The 18,790-nt window shown below is 54.0% G+C and overlaps 1 protein-coding gene across 1 annotated transcript; it reads right to left on the bottom strand.

Moving 5' to 3' along the window:
* Positions 1-5,159: 5,159 nt before the first annotated feature.
* On the bottom strand, positions 5,160-16,863 carry LOC145526568 (SEC14-like protein 4). Its single transcript, XM_081542550.1, has 12 exons — positions 16,810-16,863; positions 15,318-15,393; positions 11,689-11,732; positions 11,325-11,384; positions 11,009-11,197; positions 9,328-9,423; positions 8,944-9,004; positions 7,956-8,039; positions 7,527-7,633; positions 7,313-7,452; positions 7,051-7,220; positions 5,160-5,299 (listed from the first exon to the last, which is right to left on the bottom strand). The coding sequence occupies exons 1-12, from the start codon at positions 16,861-16,863 to the stop codon at positions 5,160-5,162; spliced, it is 1,221 nt and encodes a 406-aa protein (XP_081398676.1).
* Between the last annotated feature and the right edge of the window lie 1,927 nt (positions 16,864-18,790).

The following is an 18,790-nucleotide window of genomic DNA, read 5'->3' as shown; positions in this document are numbered from 1 at the left end:
GAGGAAGTCCAGGCTGAGCAAAGGCAGGAAGGACAGAGCTTGATGAAGTGGTGAGTTCAGGTTGTTGGGGTGGGTGGAGATGCGGTTAAGGCCCAGTGTGGTCAAGTCCCAGAGGGCCTGGTTAGCTACCACCGAGAGTGACCCCTCTTGGGGGGGAAACAGGTAGCCAGTGAAGGGCTTATGCAGGGAACCATGTGATCAGATTTTCATTTCAGAGATTTTTCTGGCTGCCCTGTGGAGTGTGGATGGAAGACGGCAGGAAGAGGCATTGAGAAACTCATGGGCTCCATTCTAAACATCCAAGCAAGAGATGACAGAGGCCCAGACCAGGGCAGTGGCCATGGTGCTGAGGGTGGAGTCCAGACGTATTCAGTAAGCAAGCCAGCAAGCTTAGTACCAGGACATGAACCCTGGTCGGGCCCCCTCTTTCTGCCTCTGCAGATGGCCCCAAACAGCCTGGGCCTGGTGAGCTTGGCTTCTTGGGTCTCAAAGGCGCTGCATTCCTGAGCAGAGTGCCCAGGGATCCAGTTCCTGCTTCCTCGGGGCAGAGGCCCTGCTGGCCCAACACCACCCTCTGATGGCCGAAGGCGAGGTCGCCACGGTCACCGCAGCGCTCCCGCAGCCCAGGCCTGTGGGAGCCGCCTCCTCTCTGAAGCCTCCTGATGCAAAGTGCACCCACCGAGAGTGTGCTCATCACGCTCCGTGCTGTCTGCACAGATGGCCCTGGGTTCACATCTCATCTCCTCCTCTTTTTTTTTTTAATTTATCTAAAAATTTAAAAAAATTATTTTTGGCTGCACCGGGTCTTCATTGCTGCGTGCAGGCTTTCTCTCTAGTTGCAGCGAGTGTTGGCTTCTCTTGTAGAGCAAGGGCCCTAGGGCGCGGGGGCTCCGGTAGTTGCAGCTTGCAGACTCCAGAGCTTGGGCTCAGTAGGTGTGGCGAAGAGGTTTAGTCTGCTCCACAGCTTGTGGGACCTTCCTGGACCAGGGATCAAGCCCGTGACCCCTGCACCGGCAGGTGGGTTCTTAACCTCTGGGCCACCAGGGAAGTCCCCTCCTCCTCTTCATGTTGTTCGTTGACCTGACAAGTCCCTTCCCGCCCTGATCCTCACTCTCCCCAGCCTCTGGAGGTGAAGATTCAGCCCAGGCCTGGCGCCCGGTTGTGTGGAGTGGAGCTGGAGTGGAGTCACGTCCCACCAAGAGGCATAAATGCCCAAGCAGCTTTGTCCAGACCCTTGGCATCTCCACCCCCACCCCCAGGAACCCAGCTGTTCGCTCAGTCCCGCTGTGTGCCCCCTGCCCCAGGCTGGCCCACCTGCCCACATGGACCCTCCCTTCCCCTGAGAGGCAGGGCAGGGCCACTGCTGGGGTCTGACCGGGGTTCTGGCTCCACCTCTGCCATTGGACACGGAGCTCTTGGCCAAGGCTCTCCCCCTCGCTGAGTCTTGGTTATTTGATCTGTAAAATGGGCTATAATTCCTAGGTGCTTCAGGGTTGCATATAAAGGGTCTGTGCAAACTGTGGAGTGCTGTGCCACCGAGCGCTGGTGAAGCTGTGACTGTCTCACAGTGGTGTCCCCTTCAGCCTGGGCTTTTGTAAGGTGAGCTGGACAGCAGTGGAGATCTGAGGGGCACAAGAGCCTTTCCAACTACATTAAAAAAAACCCTATAGGTCCCTCGCCTGTATCCCTCTCCCTGGCCCCACCCCCGGAAGGTCACGTGGCTTTGCAGCAAGGAGCGGGCTGGGACGGGCAGGCCCCGCCTCCATTCCGCTGGACAGGTGAGGCCTGGGCATTTCCAACCACCTCCTTTTGAGTAAGAATTCTGATCTGTGGCCTCCTGCCAAGATTTTGACATTCTTTCCTGACAAACAACAGGGCCGTTTTGCAACCTGCCTTAAAAAATGGCTTTGCTTTGTTAATAACTACCAGATGTGCACACACAGTTGTTTACAAAGAAATGACAAACATCTGAGAGCCTTTAGCAGCGTCACCCAAGAGCCCTTCTGGCTTCCCTCTGGCCTCAAACACCCCACAGCTGCCCTCACCCCATTCCTCGTCTGGAAGGCTCGTTCGCACCTGGTCACCCCCCCGACCCCTGCCACGTCTCTCAGTTGTGCCTTCAAGGGTCCCCTAGAATTTGGCTCCTGCCCCTCTAAGCCCACGTGATGGCGCCCTCCCACTTGATAATCATAGGAGTCACTTCTGCCTCCCTCGCTGTAGGCGAGCTTCCCATTAGCAGAGTCAAATCAGTCCAGTGTCCCCAGGATCCCCACGCCTGCAGTGCCTGGCACCGGGCACTCAGTAAACATTGATCAGTGAAAGAACAAGAAAACAAACTCCGGGTAAACCAGCTCCTTCCTGGGCTACTTGCTTTTTTAAAAATTTATTATTTAAAACAAAGATTTTTTTTTTTTTGGCTGCACTGCCCAGCATGCAGGATCTTAGTTCCCCGGCCAGCAATCGAACCCAGGCCTTTGGCTATGACAGCATGGTGTCCTAACCACTGGGAATTCCTCCCCATCCTACTTTTTTTTTTTTTTTTAAATGTTAAGACACAGGGATGGAGGTTGCTGAAGACATGCTCCCTCTCTAGCTCCTGAAGCGCCCCCTCCAGGTAAGGAGTTTCTGTTCTCACCTCTGCATTCACTGCTGCCCTCATGACTAAACACAAGATGCGCTCGGTCAGCTCTCGGATTCAGTCACCGTGACAGCACCTGACCCCCGCTTCACAGCCATGTCTGTGTAAATTCGTTGTGGTCAGAGCCTCGGAAAACCTCTGTGCTTGGGACAGAGCAGTCTTTGCTGCCTGCAAGCAAACCACGCGAGGCAGTGCTGAGGGTAGGCAGTTGGCTCTGGGTGGTTAGAAAGGCCAGGGTCAGCGTTCATATCCACAAACCCCTTGTTTTTAGGCGAGGGACGTGAAGGTGGCAGGAAGGCACTGGGAGTCTCCGTCATGACAGTTGGGCCCAGTGAAACCTGGCATAGGGTCCTCCTGCCCCCGTCAGCTGTGCCCTCCACAGCCTGCCGTGGGCGGTGGGAAGATGGCCCCGGGAAACCAGGACCTCGAGGGCTCTAGATGTCCCTTCAACTGGGAGGCTGCACAGAGGGTGACCTGTGCAACTGGGGTGACGGGAAAGCCTCCCACATCTGGGATGTGGGGATGCCCTTGGACAGGAGCTGCTGTGTGACTTTTTTCCTGATGGCCCCAGGCTGTCCCCTTGGTGATGGTGAGGCAGTGTGTTTTTTTTTTAATTTTCTTGCCAAATTATTTAAACACTCCGTTGGACCAGGAGTGCCTTGCATTTCTTTTTTTTAAAGATTTTTTGATGATTATGTTTTTTAGTCTTTATTGAATCGGTTACAACATTGCTTCTGCTTTGTGTTTTGCTTTTCTAGCCCTGAGGCATGTGGGATTTTTAACTCCCCAATCAGGGATTGAACTCACACCCTCTGCATTGGAGGGTGAAGTCTTAACCGCCGGACCGCCAGGGAAGTACTGGCACTCATTCAGTCTCACTCAGTTAGTTTGCTTTGCGTAGCAGCAGAGGCCCTGCTCAGACTCTGTGCTCCATCGTTCCTGGCGGATGGAGGGCTGGGGCCTAAAGGACCTCACCTGGCTCACTGGAAGACCCTACCTTCCCAAGCCTCATTATGTCCTTGCCTAAAACAGGCTCTGGGAAACCGAGAAACCTCTTATGAACTAGGGAAGTTGAGAGCAGAGAGTTTGAGAGTGGGGAAGGGGCCAGAGGCGGGCTTCTTGCTGGCAAAGCACCTGGAGAGTGGGGCTCAAGGAGGCTTGCAGTCCCTGGGAAGGGCCTGGGTGGCCAGGATGCTAATGCTTGGCAGCAAGGACCCCTTTCACAGGGACGTCTGGCCACTCACTCCTGGGGACATCACCCGAGTGGCCAGCATTCCACCCCGTGGGACAGCAGTACTGGAGTAGGGATCCAGAGCCGGGGGTCGAGCCACCTGGGGCCGGGTCTTCAGAGGTACTGGGGGCCGCTGGCCTGGCCCAGCCAGGGGGCAAGGGGCAGGGGGCAGGGTGAAGGGTGGCGGGGCAGCACGCCCAGGCCCTGGTGGATGGCTTCATTGACAACTAGAGTCAACCTCAGAGCCACAGTCAGCTTGGCAGCTTCCTGCTGGGTGCAGTCCTTCCAGCAGGCAGTGGTCCTGACTGTGGGCTGTGAGCCCTGGGAGAGCCAGCCATTGAGGAATAAAGCCTTCACTGGCCCGCTGCTGAGTCGCATTTGGGGCACAGGAGGAGCAAGGTTGGCAGCTGTCCCCCTGGTGAGACGCAAAGATGGAGGAAAAGCCTGACGGTTCTCTTAAGGAGCAAGTCCGAGTCCAGGATGGGCGCCCTGGGATGGCAGCTCCACTCTGCACCCCAGCACGCCCGCTGCATCTCCCTCCAGCTCTGCTTGGGTCCTGGCCCCACTCAGAGCCGGAAAGAAACCAGGCTGAAGGTCAGCTGGATCACAGCGGGTGGGGGTTGGGGGGGACCCTGGGAATTCCCGGGAGACTCGGCTCTGCGGAAGGCTGAGTGTGGCTCTTCCCCCGATGGCTGTCCCTGCCAGGGCTCACTCTCTATTTCTGATTTTCCCTCCAAAGGCGGTAGAGCCAACCCAGAGAGCTGATGCTCTGCCAGAACAGAGAGCCCCCCCCAACCAGCCCTGCCCATGCCTCTCCCCAGCCGCCTCCAGCCGGCCCTGTGGCTCATCCCTGCTGAGCCCCTACAAGCGGAGAATGGGGCTTCCCTGCTCTTCCGGCCTGAGCAGTGCTCCCTGCAGCCGGGGCTCAGGCACATACCCCCAAACCAGGGCCAGGCGTGGTTGCACCCTGGGATGGGGGGGACCTTGTCGGGAAGGACACAAGGGCAGCTTCTGCAGGTAGGGCCTTTCCTCCTGGACGCCAGCTCATCCTCAGGGTTCTCTTTGTGAACGGGGGATGGGGTATCCGTCAGGATCTTCAAGTGATCTACACACCGGGGGTCCCCGTCCTGCTGGGCCGCCGAGCCAGGTGGGCCCAGGAGCTGAGACGGCGAGGTGCGGTGAGGTGGGTGGCTCTCCGTGGTCCCCTCCAGCACCCCTCTGCCTGGAAGGGCAGGGACAGGGCAGGGTGCGGAGGGGTTGGAGAGCTCGGACACAGGGGCGGCGGGGTCTTCACTGCGGTGGGGACTGTCTTGAGTCCTCGAGGTCCTGAATCTTCTCCTCGGAGGCCTTGTCGGGCAGCAGCACCTCTACGGTGTAGCTGATCTTCTTGGCGTGTATCAGGCTGTAGGTATTGTCAAAGCGCAGAACGTCTGCAAAGACAGAGGAGGAAGCAGGCAGAGCGAGCCCGGCATGCCTGCACGCCCGGGGGCCCTTGGGAAGGGGCCGCCCAAGGACTGTGGGTGAGGCGGGCGGGCCGGCCACGGCCTGGCTCCCAACCCATCCCTCCAGACTGCTTCCTTGGCTGATGCTTGTGGTAACCAAAGGAGTCATAGTAACCACCAGCATGCATCAGCCCGCCTATGGGCATCACATCAGTGCTCACAGCTCCCGGAATCCTCAAAGTGGCCCCACGGAAAGAACGATCATACCCATGTTATGGATAAGGAAACAGGCTTACGGAGGTTGGTAAGACCTTCTGATGATTCCAGAGCAAGTGAGGGAAGGGACTGAGATTCCCTTATCCTGATGTTCCAACCCAGAGGGGATCCCTCCTTTCCCCATCAGTCACTTTCTCATGTCTTTAAAATTTTTTTATTTTTTTTTAAAACATATTTATTTCTATTTTACTTATTTGGCTGCACCAGGTCTTAGCTGTGGCATGGGAAGACTTTTCCGTGGCATGTAGGATCTAGTTCCCCAACCAGGGATCAAACCGAGGTCTCCTGCACTGGGAACGCAGAGTCTCAGCCACTGGACAACCTAGGAGGTCCCTAAAATTTTTATTACTTTAAAAAAAAACTTCTGGGTCGTGCTGTGCAGCATGTGGGATCCTAGTTTGTCAACCAGGTGGACAATGAGATCCTATTCTAGGGCTGTGTGCTCAGATAGGCATGGCGGCCCCCCCATACCTGGGCATCGTCGGGAGGGGCCCGGAGCCCAGGCAGGTAGTGGGCTGTGACCCCTGCATTGGGAGGGCAGAGTCCTAACCACTGGACCACCAGGAAGTCCCTCTTAAGTCTCTTTTAGAGGCGTTTTGTTCACCGCCAAGGTCCCACATGAATCTGGATCTGATGAGTCAGCTAGGTTTCTGTCTGCACCCTTCTAATCCCTGCTTTGCACAGAAAAGTGAACTGTGCGTGACCGGCTCAGACCCTCAGTTGTGTCTGACTCTTTGTGACCCCATGGACCGAAAACTGCCAGGCTCCTCAGTCCATGGGGTTTCCCAGGCAAGAATACTGGAGTGGGTTGCCATTTCCTCCTCCAAGGGATCTGCCAGACCCAGGGATCAAACCCATCTCATGTCTCCTACATTGGCAGGCGGATTCTTTACCACTAGTGCCACCTGGGAGGCCCTGGTTGAAATTCATTCTCCTTCTCCAGGGAACGTCAACCTTGGGTCTCCCTTCCCCTAGTACTGTTCCCCGCAGAGGTGGGAGGTCAGCGATGGCCCTGGGCAACACCGCTTCTGCCAACACAGACCAGCCCGAGAGGCCTGGGAATGGGGGACCAACACCTGGAAGGGTCATCTCCTCGGGCGGTCCACGCAGGCGGGCAGCTGGGAGTCCTGATGCTGAGCCCCTGGCTGTTTTCCAGCTGTCTCTCATTTAGCCTGTTGCGTGCAGTGAGGGGTCTTCCCAGGAGCTGAGTCCATGGGGCTGTGAACCCTGCGCTCCACCACGCCTCTCCGCCCCTGTACCCACACCTGGGGGCCTCTCCTCAGATCCAACACCTGAAGCTGATGCCCCTGGCATCCGGGGTATCTAGGAGCTTGCACAGACCCCCACACCCACCCCGAGAGCTGGAAATGGGAGCAAACAGAGGGGCCAGACCGGCAAGAGATGTCAGATCATTTCTCCGCCATGAGGAGGAGAGTGACGCCAGTGAACCCTGTAGCTCTTACAGACGCCAGCCTCCGTGCAGGTGAGGCTCCCGTCTTCGGGCACCATGTGGGCGTTGTAGCGCTGACTGGCCAGCACCTCCGTCATCTCCCCGGCCCGCTGCCGCTCCCCCATCTTGGTCTTCAGGAAAACCCCGAAGCCGATGTCCCCTCCGTCCGACGCGTACTGCCACCTGCAGGGGACAGGGCCCCACTGACCGCCACCTGCCTGGGCTCCAGGCCCCTCCTGACCACGCCCAGGTGTGTGTGGGGGCACCGTGCCTACCTGAGCACGCAGCCCGGGAACAGGATCTCATTGTCCACCTGCAGGGAGGAGCCTCGGCCCACAGTCGCCTGGTGGTCATACTGCACCCTCACGTGGTTGCGCAGGTAGTAATGCTTGGGCACATCGCCCCCGTAGTTGATCTGTGGGCGAGGGTGGTGAGCGGGCACCGCACCATGGCCATCTCCCCTCCCTCCCCGTCCTCTGGGCACCGGACCTTGGTCAGGCACTTGGGGTTGCCATCAGGGTCGGTCATGGTCCCCCCAAACTCCATGGGCAGCTGGTCGGGGCTGATGAACTTAGGCAGCTCTTGTTTCCAGTTGCCTGTGCGGACAAAAGTGGGGCGCCATGGGGAGTCGGGGGCTCAACAGAGGGCAGTGGGGCCAAGCCCAGGGAGAGACCTGATGTGTCCTACACTGGCTCTCCTGGGCACCAACTCTTGAGAACACCCAGGAGCTCTTCATGGCCACCCAGGCCATCGTCTAGGGCCTGGAGCCTTGAATGAGTGTGCAAAGGTCACTGAGGGTTGGGCCAGGGTCAGGGCCTGAGTAAAGAGAAGGAGCTACAGAGGAATGGAGCCTCTGGCATCAGCCTTTGCTTCCAGGCAGGTGCGGAGGTGGCATAGCTGGGAGGCCAGGTCACTCACCTCCCATAATCACCATCTTCCTTCGGGTCTCCTCACCCATGAACGACTTGACCAAGTTGAAGGCCACGGGGAACAGCTTGGGGGCTGGAACACACAAACTCCCTTAAGAATCTGGAGCAGAGAGGACCCGGATACACAGGGTCACAGCCAAGGGTATGGGAGGGACAGACGTTGGACAGACCTAGATGCTGCCATTTCCTGCTGTGAGACCTTCAGCTACTCACTCCCCCTCTCTGAGGCTTAGCACTCCTAAGTGAAAAGTGGAGATCAAATTAAATACTCAATAAATGGTTGCCTTCTCTTCCCCTGTTGTAGAGCATCAGCAATGTTGATTCCCCAGGGGTGCCTCTTCCTTTCCACACTTACGGTTTGCCCACATTGCCTTGGCACCTCTTGGGTGCAAGTAGGGGGCATCTGCATTCGACTTCATGTTCCACCAGGATGACTCAGGCTTACTGGGTGCTTTCTATGGGCCAGGATCTGTGCTACACTTTCCCCACAGACTATCTCATGTAACCTCACAACTATCTTATAGGGAAGGTGCCATTGTATCCCCATTTTACAGAATGGGAAAACTGAGGCTCAATGAGGTGACTTTGATTTGCTCCATAGACTTGATGGGAAGCCAGATCATCTGACCCTAGAACATATGCAGTGAGCCCTTTGTCATATAGCCATTGTAGGCACGGGCCATTTCTACTTCATGGATTCTCAGTGCATGGACTCTCTAATACCAGTCCCCATCCAGGTTGGTAAAGAAAATAACAGTAAACATTTAGAGACATGGCGTATTTGACATTGCTGCAGCACACGAAGCATGATTTTGTATATTCCAAAAGAATCAGCAAAGGACTGAGATGAATAAACAAGGACCCATTCTCCACCCAGGACGGTTTTACAGTTGCTGGTTTGGGCGGCTTCCCCACTGTCTCCCTCCCCCATTCCTCACCCTTCCCACCCCAGGAGGTCATCCCCATCGTGGGCTCACCTCGAACAACAATTAAATTCTTCATTGTTTCCGGATAATTTGCTTCCAGAATGGCAAAAAACTGTGGGGTCAAGACGAGTCTGAGCGAGGCCAGCTTCCAACACCTCCAGCCCCCAGGTTTCTGCGGCCTCTGATGCTGCTGAGACGTGAGCCCTCAGGAGCCCCCCTCCCCGACCCCGGCAGCCCATCCCGTCTTCCCCGTGAGCATGGCCATCATCCTCAGCGGAGCTCTTGTTCAGACTCTTTCTCCTTGGAGGGTGGATCCCCAGGTCAGCTTCACTGGCTGCTGTCTGGGGCCCCTGGGAAGTGACCCTTCCTCCATGGACCGGAAGCTGGTGTGGGCAGTGTGGCTCCCTGTTGGCCTCGAACCAAAGCCGACCTCACCTGCTGGTAAACCTCCACCGCTGGCTTCCACAGGTGTCTCAGGCTCAGCCCTTCCATGTCAAACACCATCACGGCCGTGTCAACCCTCCGGCCCAGCTGCACAGGACAGAGCAGGTACTCGGGTCAGGTGACGGCTCCAGGCAGGAGATCCTGGCCAGTGAGTGCCCCCAAGGATCCCTCCCTCCACTGTCCTTCCCCCTCCCCCAGCTGCCCACAGCATTTTCCAAACAGACGGAGCCCATCCAGGGTCTAAGGAGGTGCCAGCTCTGAGCCTTAGCATGGTGGCCCTCCCACACTGCTCAACATTGTAGCCTGGAATGAGTTAACTGTGATTAAAGACACCATTTGTTCACTGGGCATCTTCATGTACAGTAGTATATTTGTCAGCCAGTGATGCAGCCCCACAGGTGAGTCCAAGCCAGAACTGCTGCTGGTGGGTTGTATGGCCTTGAAAGCGTTAGTCACTCCTTCGTGTCCGACTCTTCGAGCCCAGGGACTGCAGCCCACCAGTCTTCTCTGTCCATGGGATTCTCCAGGCAGGAATACTGGAGTGGGTTGCCAGTCCCTCCTCCAGGGGATCTTCCCAACCCAGGGATAGAACCTGGGTCTCCCTGCATTGCAGGCAGATTCTTTACCATCTGAGCCACCAGGCCTTGGGTGGGTTTTTAATCCCTCTGAGCCTTACTTTTTTCCTCTGTAAGATGGGGATAATTCCAGGCTCTGAGAGATCTGCTGTGAGGATGCACCGACCCCAGTGTCTGGCACTTGGCCAGTGCCTGTTAAATCTTAACAGATACTAGCGTCACCACCACCTTCACTACTGGGTCCAACTGGGAACATCTGTGAAGTGGAAGACACTGCTGTGAGCCTATAAGTGAGCCATCTTACATGAGAACACACGTGTGTGTGAACACACGTGTGTTCAAACCAGGCATGACATACAGCATTAGGTAATTCTCTCCGGCCTGCCACAAATCTCGGTGGAGGGTCTATTTTGTGTCCTGCTCTGTGCCAGACGCTGGGGACGCAGGCCCTGTCCTCGTGTGGAGTCCCATGAGGACATATATATATTAGCCATAATATCCCACAGTGACATAACAGCTTTAGACACTTAGACTCACAAAACCAACCCGGCCATACTTGGCATTAGATTCCCTCTGAAGGCTAGCAACCAGGAAATACAGAGTCAGGGGCCAGGAGAAGACCTGCAAAGGCGGGTGTGGTCCTTCTTGGCTTAGAAGCCCCGTGCCCACATTTTTTGGTAGTAACTCCCTAGGGGCACCAGGGATGTGCCTAGATTCAAGGGTCACCAGCTTTTGGGGGATGCCCAAAGCAATGGCTCCCCCATCACGCTTCATAGTTACACAATCAAGGGGCATCTTTTCTGTAAGCAAAGCTGACCATCCACTGTTCCCAGGGATCCGGGGGAACAGAGCTAGAGGATTCGTAGCACCAAGGTCAGCATCTCACCCAAGGTCAGAGGGGAAGGGCTTTGGCCTCCCTTGGTGCACACCAGCAGAGAATGGCACGCACGTGTTAGACGCTCGTGCAAGGGTGACTGCAGGAGAAACGGAGCGCAGCGTGCTGAAGGCTAGGGAGGAGTGGGCGCCTCCCTCGCCGGTCCTGGTACCACCCTTTAGACAGACTGGAGCCACCACGTGCCCCCTACCCGTTCACATACCCTCTGACTCTGCTGCTCACACTCCTGCAAAAGCAGCTCGCAGACCCTGATGCGCTTCCGGATCAGCTCCTGCTTGGAGGCTGACAGGAGGAGGCCCCTGGGGTCCATGGTCCCGATGATGTCGAACCACACGGGGCAGCCCTCGTAGTCATAGCCGCACAGGCCGCCGGCGTCGTACCGCTGGACCACCTGGACATGGGGTGAGGTCCCGGCTCGAAGCAGCCCACCAGGCCGGGTTCCCGCTCCCTCGGGCGGCTGGACGTGGTAGGTGAGTTAAGGGGGCGGCAGTGGCCTGGGAGACCGTGCGTGGGCTCACCTCTGAGGGCTTCCATTCGAGGATGTTGTCCAGGTCCTGTTGCTTGCGGAACTCCACGTGCTGCGGAGACATGGCTGGACTCGAAGACTGCCTGCCCCAGAGGTCACAGGCCAGGCCCCTCTGCCCATGGACACCAGGATCCTGCCAGAGCCACCCCAGGCGCCACCAACATAGGACTGGGGGTGAGAACACCTGGACAAGGGCGGTGAGGGACCCGGGTCTGAGGCAGAAAGGGTTGGAAGGGGAAGGAAGAAACACAAAACAGGACTGGGCGCGAGTCCCCCGCCTTCGTCGATAATCCTCGGGGATAATTCCTGGGGTGCAACGCGTAGGAGACAGGAGGCTCGTGAGCACAAGGTCTCACCTTACGGAGCATGTCCTCTGATTTCTGCAGGTCAAAGTTCCGGGCTGCAAGAAGAAGGCGTGGTAAGAGGAGGCTGGAGGCAGAATGCAGCATAAGCCATTCTCTGACAGCTCATAAAGAGATAAGCGCCCGGGGTGAGGAGGGTACACCTTCCTGATGCTCCAGGAATACATTGAGGGTCTGGAAACTTTTTTTTTTTAAAGCAAGGATCTTTAATCCTCTTGAAGACTGTGGAAGGCCCCTGATTTCATTTTCCAGGCCTTTTAAAAAAAACTTTATTGAAGTATAATTGATGTATAATGTCGTATTAATTTCTGCTCTACGGCAAAGTGATCCAATTATACATACATATATATTCTTTGTCATATTCTTTTCCATTATGGTTTATTACAGGATACTGAATATAATTCCCTGTGCTATACAGTATACAGGCCTTTATTTTTAAGATATTTATTTATTTGGCTGTGCCGGGTCTTAGCGGCAGCACAGGCTTTTCAGTCTTTGTTGCGGCATGTGGGGTATTTAGCTGTGGCATGTGAACTCTTAGTTGCGGCATGTAGGGTCTCGTTCCCTGATCAGGGATTGAACCAGGGCCCCCTGCATTAAGAGCTCAGAGACTTAGCCACTGGACCACCAGAGAAATCCCTCCAGGCCTTTTAAACTTGTTCACTCTAAAGCTGATCTAGCCTGCAATATTTAACATCCCCCAAAGAGCAGAGATGCCCCTGGTGTTACAAGTGGTAAGAGCATGGGCTTTGGAGTCAGATTTGAGCTTAAACTCTAGTTTTGTCCTTTTATTTGCTGTGCAATCATGAGTGAGTCACTTACATTCTCTGAGCCTTAGTTTATCTGGGACTATCATTTCAAGAGTTATTCAAAGGATGTCATGAATGACTTTTGTCTTATAAATAAAATTTGAACCTTTTCTGATGCCCTTTTCTGCATTGAGATAGCCATATAATTTCTTATCTTTAACTCTATTAATGTGTTCAATGACACTGATAGGTTCTCCTTTCTTTTCTTTCTTTTTGGCTGCGTGACTTGTGGGATCGTCCTGATTAGGGATCGAACCAGTGACCCCTGAAGTGTAAGCTCTAAGTCTAACCACTGGACAACCAGGGAGTCCCCTAGGTTTTCTGACGTTGAACTCTTCTTGCATACCCAAGATAAACTCTCCTTGATACTGTTGCATAATTTTAATACCTTCTTGGATTCTGTTATGTAATATTTTATTTAGACTTCTTTACATCTACATTAGTAAGTGAAATGAGCCTAGAATTTTCCTTTATTGTCCTTAGCTAGCTTGGGAATCAAACGTACCCAAGCCTCATAAGATAAATCTCACTTTTTCATCTATTTGAAAAAAACTCAAACAATTTGTATACCTAGAAATTAGCTGGTCTTAAAACTGGAGGAATTCACCTGCAAAGCCATTTGCAGCCTGAGTTTGGAGGGGAGGGGACGTTTTTATTACCGTTTTAATGTCTTTAATATTTATTGATCTATTGAGGGCTTTCTTTTTCTTCTTCCAGGAATGTATCCATTTCATTTAGATTTTCAAATTTGGTAGTGCATAATCATACCTGATATTCTTTTATTGGCTTTAAAAAAATCTCTGTGAGATGTCTCTAGAAGATTTTTCTATTGAGAACAAGAGTATGGTTTCTGGTCCTATAGACAGTGGTTTGGACACTGCTACTGGGTCCTCAAAGCTTTTTTACTATGTGTCAGACTGGGAGTATCGGGCAGGCACAGTCCCTGCCCTCGTGGAGCTGGCATCCAAGAGCGAGAGATGGACCCAGACGAGGGATGGGGACAAAGGAAAACAAAGGACCCAGCCTCAGAGGGTCAGGAAGGCTACTCGGCATCCAGCTGAGCTCAGCCCTGGCCTTTGACCCTGTCTAGAGCATGTGATGCTGGGAGGAAAACTAAGTTAAGGGGGGCAGAGCCACATCAGCGGATCTGCTGCTCTGTGAAGGGGGGGCGTCGGACGCCTGACACCCTCTTCCTACCTTAGGTCCTTTTCCTTCCGCTGACCCAGCCGCCTACAGCGCATACGACTTCACTCTTTCATCAAAGACCCACGAGGTACCTGAGAAGCTGATTTTTAAACCCAAAAAGAGTCAAAGGAGGAGGAAAGAGGTCTGAGGCTGTATCAAGTGGCTTTAAGAAATCCATCGTCCCCAGAATGGTCCAGATGAACCTATTGGTGGTGCAGACGTAGAGAACGGACGTGTGGACACGGGGGGAAGGGGAGGGTGGGACAAACAGAGAGAGCGGCACTGACGTCTATACACACCATGTAAACAGCCAGTGGGATGCTCGGTGCCCTGTGATGACCTAGAGTGTGGGATGGGGGGCGTGTGGGAGGCAAGCTCAAGAGGGAGGGGATATATGTATACATAGAACCGATTCACTTTGCTGTACAGCAGAAACTAACACAGCATTGTAAAGCAATTATACTCCAAATTAAAAAAAAAAAAAGAAACCTACCGTTCCAACTCCCTTTTCAGCTTGGGTGGGGAAAAAGACATTAAAATGACATTAAAAATGAAATAGAAACTGCCTCAGCCAAGAGGGCCTAAAGAGACAGGACAAGAAAATGGAATGTGGTGTCCTGGATGGGATCCCAGAATGGAAAAAAAACAAAGCAAATCTAAATAAAACACAGATTTTAATTACTAATCACATAGCAATAATGGTTCATTAATCGTCACAAACATACGTATGTATGTATGTTAGTGTGCAGCACCTATGGGAACTTTCTGTACTGTCTTCACAACTTTTCTGTAAATCTTTTTAGAATGGTTCTAAAAAATAAAGTTTGTAAAAAAACAATAATTAAAAAAAAAAAACAGTCAAATGAAAGAGAACAGAAGGGAGGCCTTCCTCTGTGCAGGTTCTGTGTACGCCCATGCCCTCAGGTCTGACTCACAGCATCTTGAAGGTAGAGACCAGGAAAGCGAGGCAACTTGTATGGGCACCCTTCTAGCAATCACGGCTCTGTCTGACTCCAGCCTGGCTTCTGACTTCTCTCCTGGCTCAAGCTCAAAAGCCATTCCATGGGGTATGCTGAGATAATGTGAATTTTTTTCCCTAAGTTCTAGGGTGGTTTCTGTCATTCTAACTATTCTGCACTACTGCGGCAATTCCTAGAGGAAATTCCTCCTCTGTAATTACACCCACTCCCTGAATGTTCACTGGGCACTTGGTGTCAGATCCCTAAGGGAATGACACAGCCCTCTCTTCAAGGACCTGGAGACAGACCCAATGGCAAGTCCTGAAGACAGTTCAGTGGTATGTACTCAAGACCTGGCCAGGCCTGTCATCCTGAGAACTTCCCAGGTGTTGCCTCTAACCTCACCTCACCCTGTTGCCCACCCATGCCAGGCACTACACCTTCTTATTTAATTCACAACAACCCTTGGGGAGGTGGCCTCATGCCCACTTTATGGATGAAGAAACTGAGGCGCCGTAGGATTTTTGTGCTGTGCTGATCTGGACGGGAACTGAGATTCCAGCCCACTCTTCAGGGCTGTCCCCCCAAATCTCCCACCCGCTTTCTTGAAGCCACTCCCACCCCACCCCCCGCCACCCTGTCAACCTTCACTGACCCCAGCTGGCCTCACCTCGGAGCCAGCGCAGGAGGAAGTGGTCATCAGCCTTGGGCAGTGTGGGGAGCAGGTCCTGAAGGTTGCCCCGGAACTGAGGAAGGGGATATAACGGTCAGAGGCGCTCCCACAATCCCAACCCTGTCCCAGGCCTTCCCAGCCTCAGTCTGCGGGTCAGTCCTGCCCAGGGACGCTGCAGAGTTAGCAGCACATGCCCGGACCAGGTTGCAACCTGGGAATGGGACAGCCCTCAGGCCACTATGGCAGAAGAGTTGGATCCTTCTCAAACCTGAGGGGTTCTTTGCCCCACAAGACCCTTGTTCTGTAGGTTCGAGGGAGGGTTATGCCATCTCTGTTTTTACCAACATCCCTGGTGAATCTGATGCAGGCCCACCAGAACATTCTGGAGACATTGCCTGGATATTGCATCATGAGGGTCTGGACTTGGAAGCAAGTAGCTTAACCTCTCTGAGCCTCAGTTTCCTCATCTGTGAAGGGGGGATAATGATACATTTGCGCCAGTGAAAGGAGTTTGTGAAGGTAAAGCCTTTAGCTTCAGGCCTGGCTTGCGGTGGGTGCCAGATATGCGTGAGGCTCACCAACTAGGAGCCTCAAAAGAAACCCTCTCCAGAGTCTGAAACTGCCGTTTCACAGGCTTAAGGTATGATACACGGTTGTTATTGGAGAAGGAAATGGCAACCCACTCCAGTATTCTTGCCTGGAGAATCCCATGGACAGAGGAGCCTGGTGGGTTATAGTCCATGGGGTCGCAAAGAGTCAGGCATGACTGATGGACTGAACAGCAACGGTTGTGAATCCGTCCTGCCTCCCACCGTTGCCACCCTGAATCCACAGCTTCTGGTCTCTGGCCATCTGTAGACCGATTTTTTTTTTTGTTTTGGCCAAGCCACAGAGTTGTGGGATCTTAGTTCCCTGACCAGGGATTGAACCCAGGCTACAGCAGTGAGTCCTAACCACTGGATTGCCTAGGAATTCCTGGCAAACAGAATTAATGCTGCAGCACCTAAGACCTCCTCATGGTTAAGACACTACCAGGTGAGTCCCATAGGACTGTCTTGATATCACCAATCCCCTCCTCCACCCCCCCATTTCCCTTTAATGAAAAAATAGGGAGAAGGCTTGGGGCCTGGGGATTGAGAAAGCCACAGAGAGAAACCAAACAGACGAAGGTTGCAGTCTGGGCAGGAGACCTGGGCGGCTGTCTGCCCAAGGCTGCCTCAGTGCAAAAGGCAGGGCCACCCTCCTCCACCTTCCTCAAGGGACAGGACTCGGTCGGTGGCCGGGCGCCGGCTGAGGTGGAGAGCTGGACCGAGTCGCAGAGAGGCCCAGGGAGGGGGGCTCCCGGCCCAGGTGGGTGCCCAGCTCTCTGGACAACCTGTGCGCTGGAGCCAAGCGCTGGACGTGCGCCCTCCAGGTCCCCTTCCGCGGCTGTGCCCCGGGGGCTGCTCGGCCCCTCCCCAAGCCTCCCGGCGCCCTCGAAGCTCCTCACCCGGGTCAGCGCCTCCTGCTGCTGGGGGCTCAGGTCCCCAACTCGGCCGCTCATGGTGCCCTGAGCGCCAGTGTCCCCAGGGCGAGCCTGCCAGCCCCGCTTGCCTGGCCTGTTTTTGCCGGGCGGGTCGGATCTTGATCCCGCCCCCACAGCCTGGAGAGCACCCCTCCTTCCCCGCCCCGTCCCGCCAGCTTTGCGCCTCCGCTCAGGGACTTTTCCCATAGTCGCTAAGGCACACCCTATGGGGGCAGGGAGGTGACCTGCCCCAGAGGGATCCCAGAGCACAGACTCCAGGCGGAGGTAGGGGCGGTCGGGGGTGTGGGGAGGGCCACCAGGCTCCGCCCACCTCCAGGCCACCTCACCCCAGGGGCTCCCACAGGGTCCCCAGGGACAGGCAAGACAGGGGGGCATCAGAGACACGTGGGCAACTTTCAGGAGGTCACACCAGGTCCCCTTCCCAACAAACTTAATAAATTGGTTCACCCCCTCCAGGCGGTCTCACGCCTTTCTGCCAACCTTCCCCTGGTCTTGACCACAGGCTGGACGCTTGCTAGTGCTCCCTAGCCCGTAGGAGCTCCTGTAAGTGCAGAATGGTTTCAGCCTTCAAGATAGCCTGGAGGAGGGTCTTCCCTGGTGGTCCGGTGGTTGAGACTCCGCTCTGCCGATGCAGTGGGTGCTGGTTCCTTCCATCTCTGGTTGGGGAACTAGGATCCCACATGCCCTGAGGTTTGGCCAAAAAAAAAAAAAAAAGATAGTCTGGAGGATTACATAAGGCAACCCAAGATGGGCTCCTAATCATAGTTATTACTGTTGAGGCTGTCACCAGAGCAATGACCTGCAGGGGTAGAGAGTTAAAAATACACCCTCCCTCCCCAGGGTGAACTCCTCAGCCCAAAGGCTGGGAGTGGGAGGTGGCAGTGGACAGATGGCAGCCCCAGGCGGGTGGTGGAGGGGTTGGGAAGCTCAAGGTGCTGGGCAGCTGACACAGGTGTCCAGGGCGGCATCTGAGAGCCAGGCAGAGGTCACCGAGGATGGTGAGAAAACCCAGGTTGCCTGGGCAGGAATTTTCGAGGGAGAGGAGCAGGTGGGAGGTGAAGGTGAAGAGGGCAGTTAATCCGGTCACTGGAACCTTCACCCTCTGCCCTTACTTGGGGTCAAACCACGTTCTGCGCTTCGCTGGCCAAGCTGGTGGCCACCAGCCCCGTGTGGCCGGGCATTGGGAATATGGTTTGTCACTAGTGCAAATGCATATGAGCTGTAACTATGACATGCACACCAAATTTTGAAGATAGCACTCCCCAAAATGAAATGAAATAGTTCATTAATTCATTGTTATACAGATTACAGGTTGAAATAATATTTTCTGATATATTGGGTTAATATATTGTTAACATTAATTGCACCATTTTTTTCACTTTTTAATAATCTATAATTTTTTAATTTAACAAACTATTTTTAAGGGCAGTTTTGTATTCACAGCAAAATTGAGCAGAAAGTAGGATTGAGAGCTTTCATATACTCCCTGTCCCCTCACCCCACAGCCTCCCCCACTGTGGACGCCCCCCACCAGATAGGACATTTATTACAATCAGTGAATCTACAACGTTATCACCCATAGTTTACGTTAGGGTTCACTGTTGGTTTTGTACATGCTATGGGTTGGTCAAATGTATAATGAGATATTCACCATCGTGGTATCATAGAGAATAAGTTCACAACTCACTACCCTAAAAATCCTCTGTGCTCTCTGTCTTTTCTGTTTTTACTTTTTAAGAATGTGATGACTAGAAAATTTAAAATTACATGTAAGGCTCACATTTGTGGCTTGCATTATATTTCATTTGGGCAGTACTGTCCTGGTGGGATTTTAAACCTTAAGGGAAAAAGAAAGAACGAAATTACCAAAGGCTAAAAGAAAGTAAAAGCGACGCTTACCATGGTTCTGGAAGGGGATGGTCTGCACTTAAAAACAATGACAGAG

Source organism: Giraffa tippelskirchi, chromosome 11, assembly GCF_054371585.1.
Source record: "Giraffa tippelskirchi isolate mGirTip1 chromosome 11, T2T-mGirTip1v1.2.pri, whole genome shotgun sequence".
In the NCBI taxonomy this organism is placed as follows: domain Eukaryota; kingdom Metazoa; phylum Chordata; class Mammalia; order Artiodactyla; family Giraffidae; genus Giraffa; species Giraffa tippelskirchi.
This window is presented reverse-complemented; position numbering and strand designations above follow the sequence as displayed.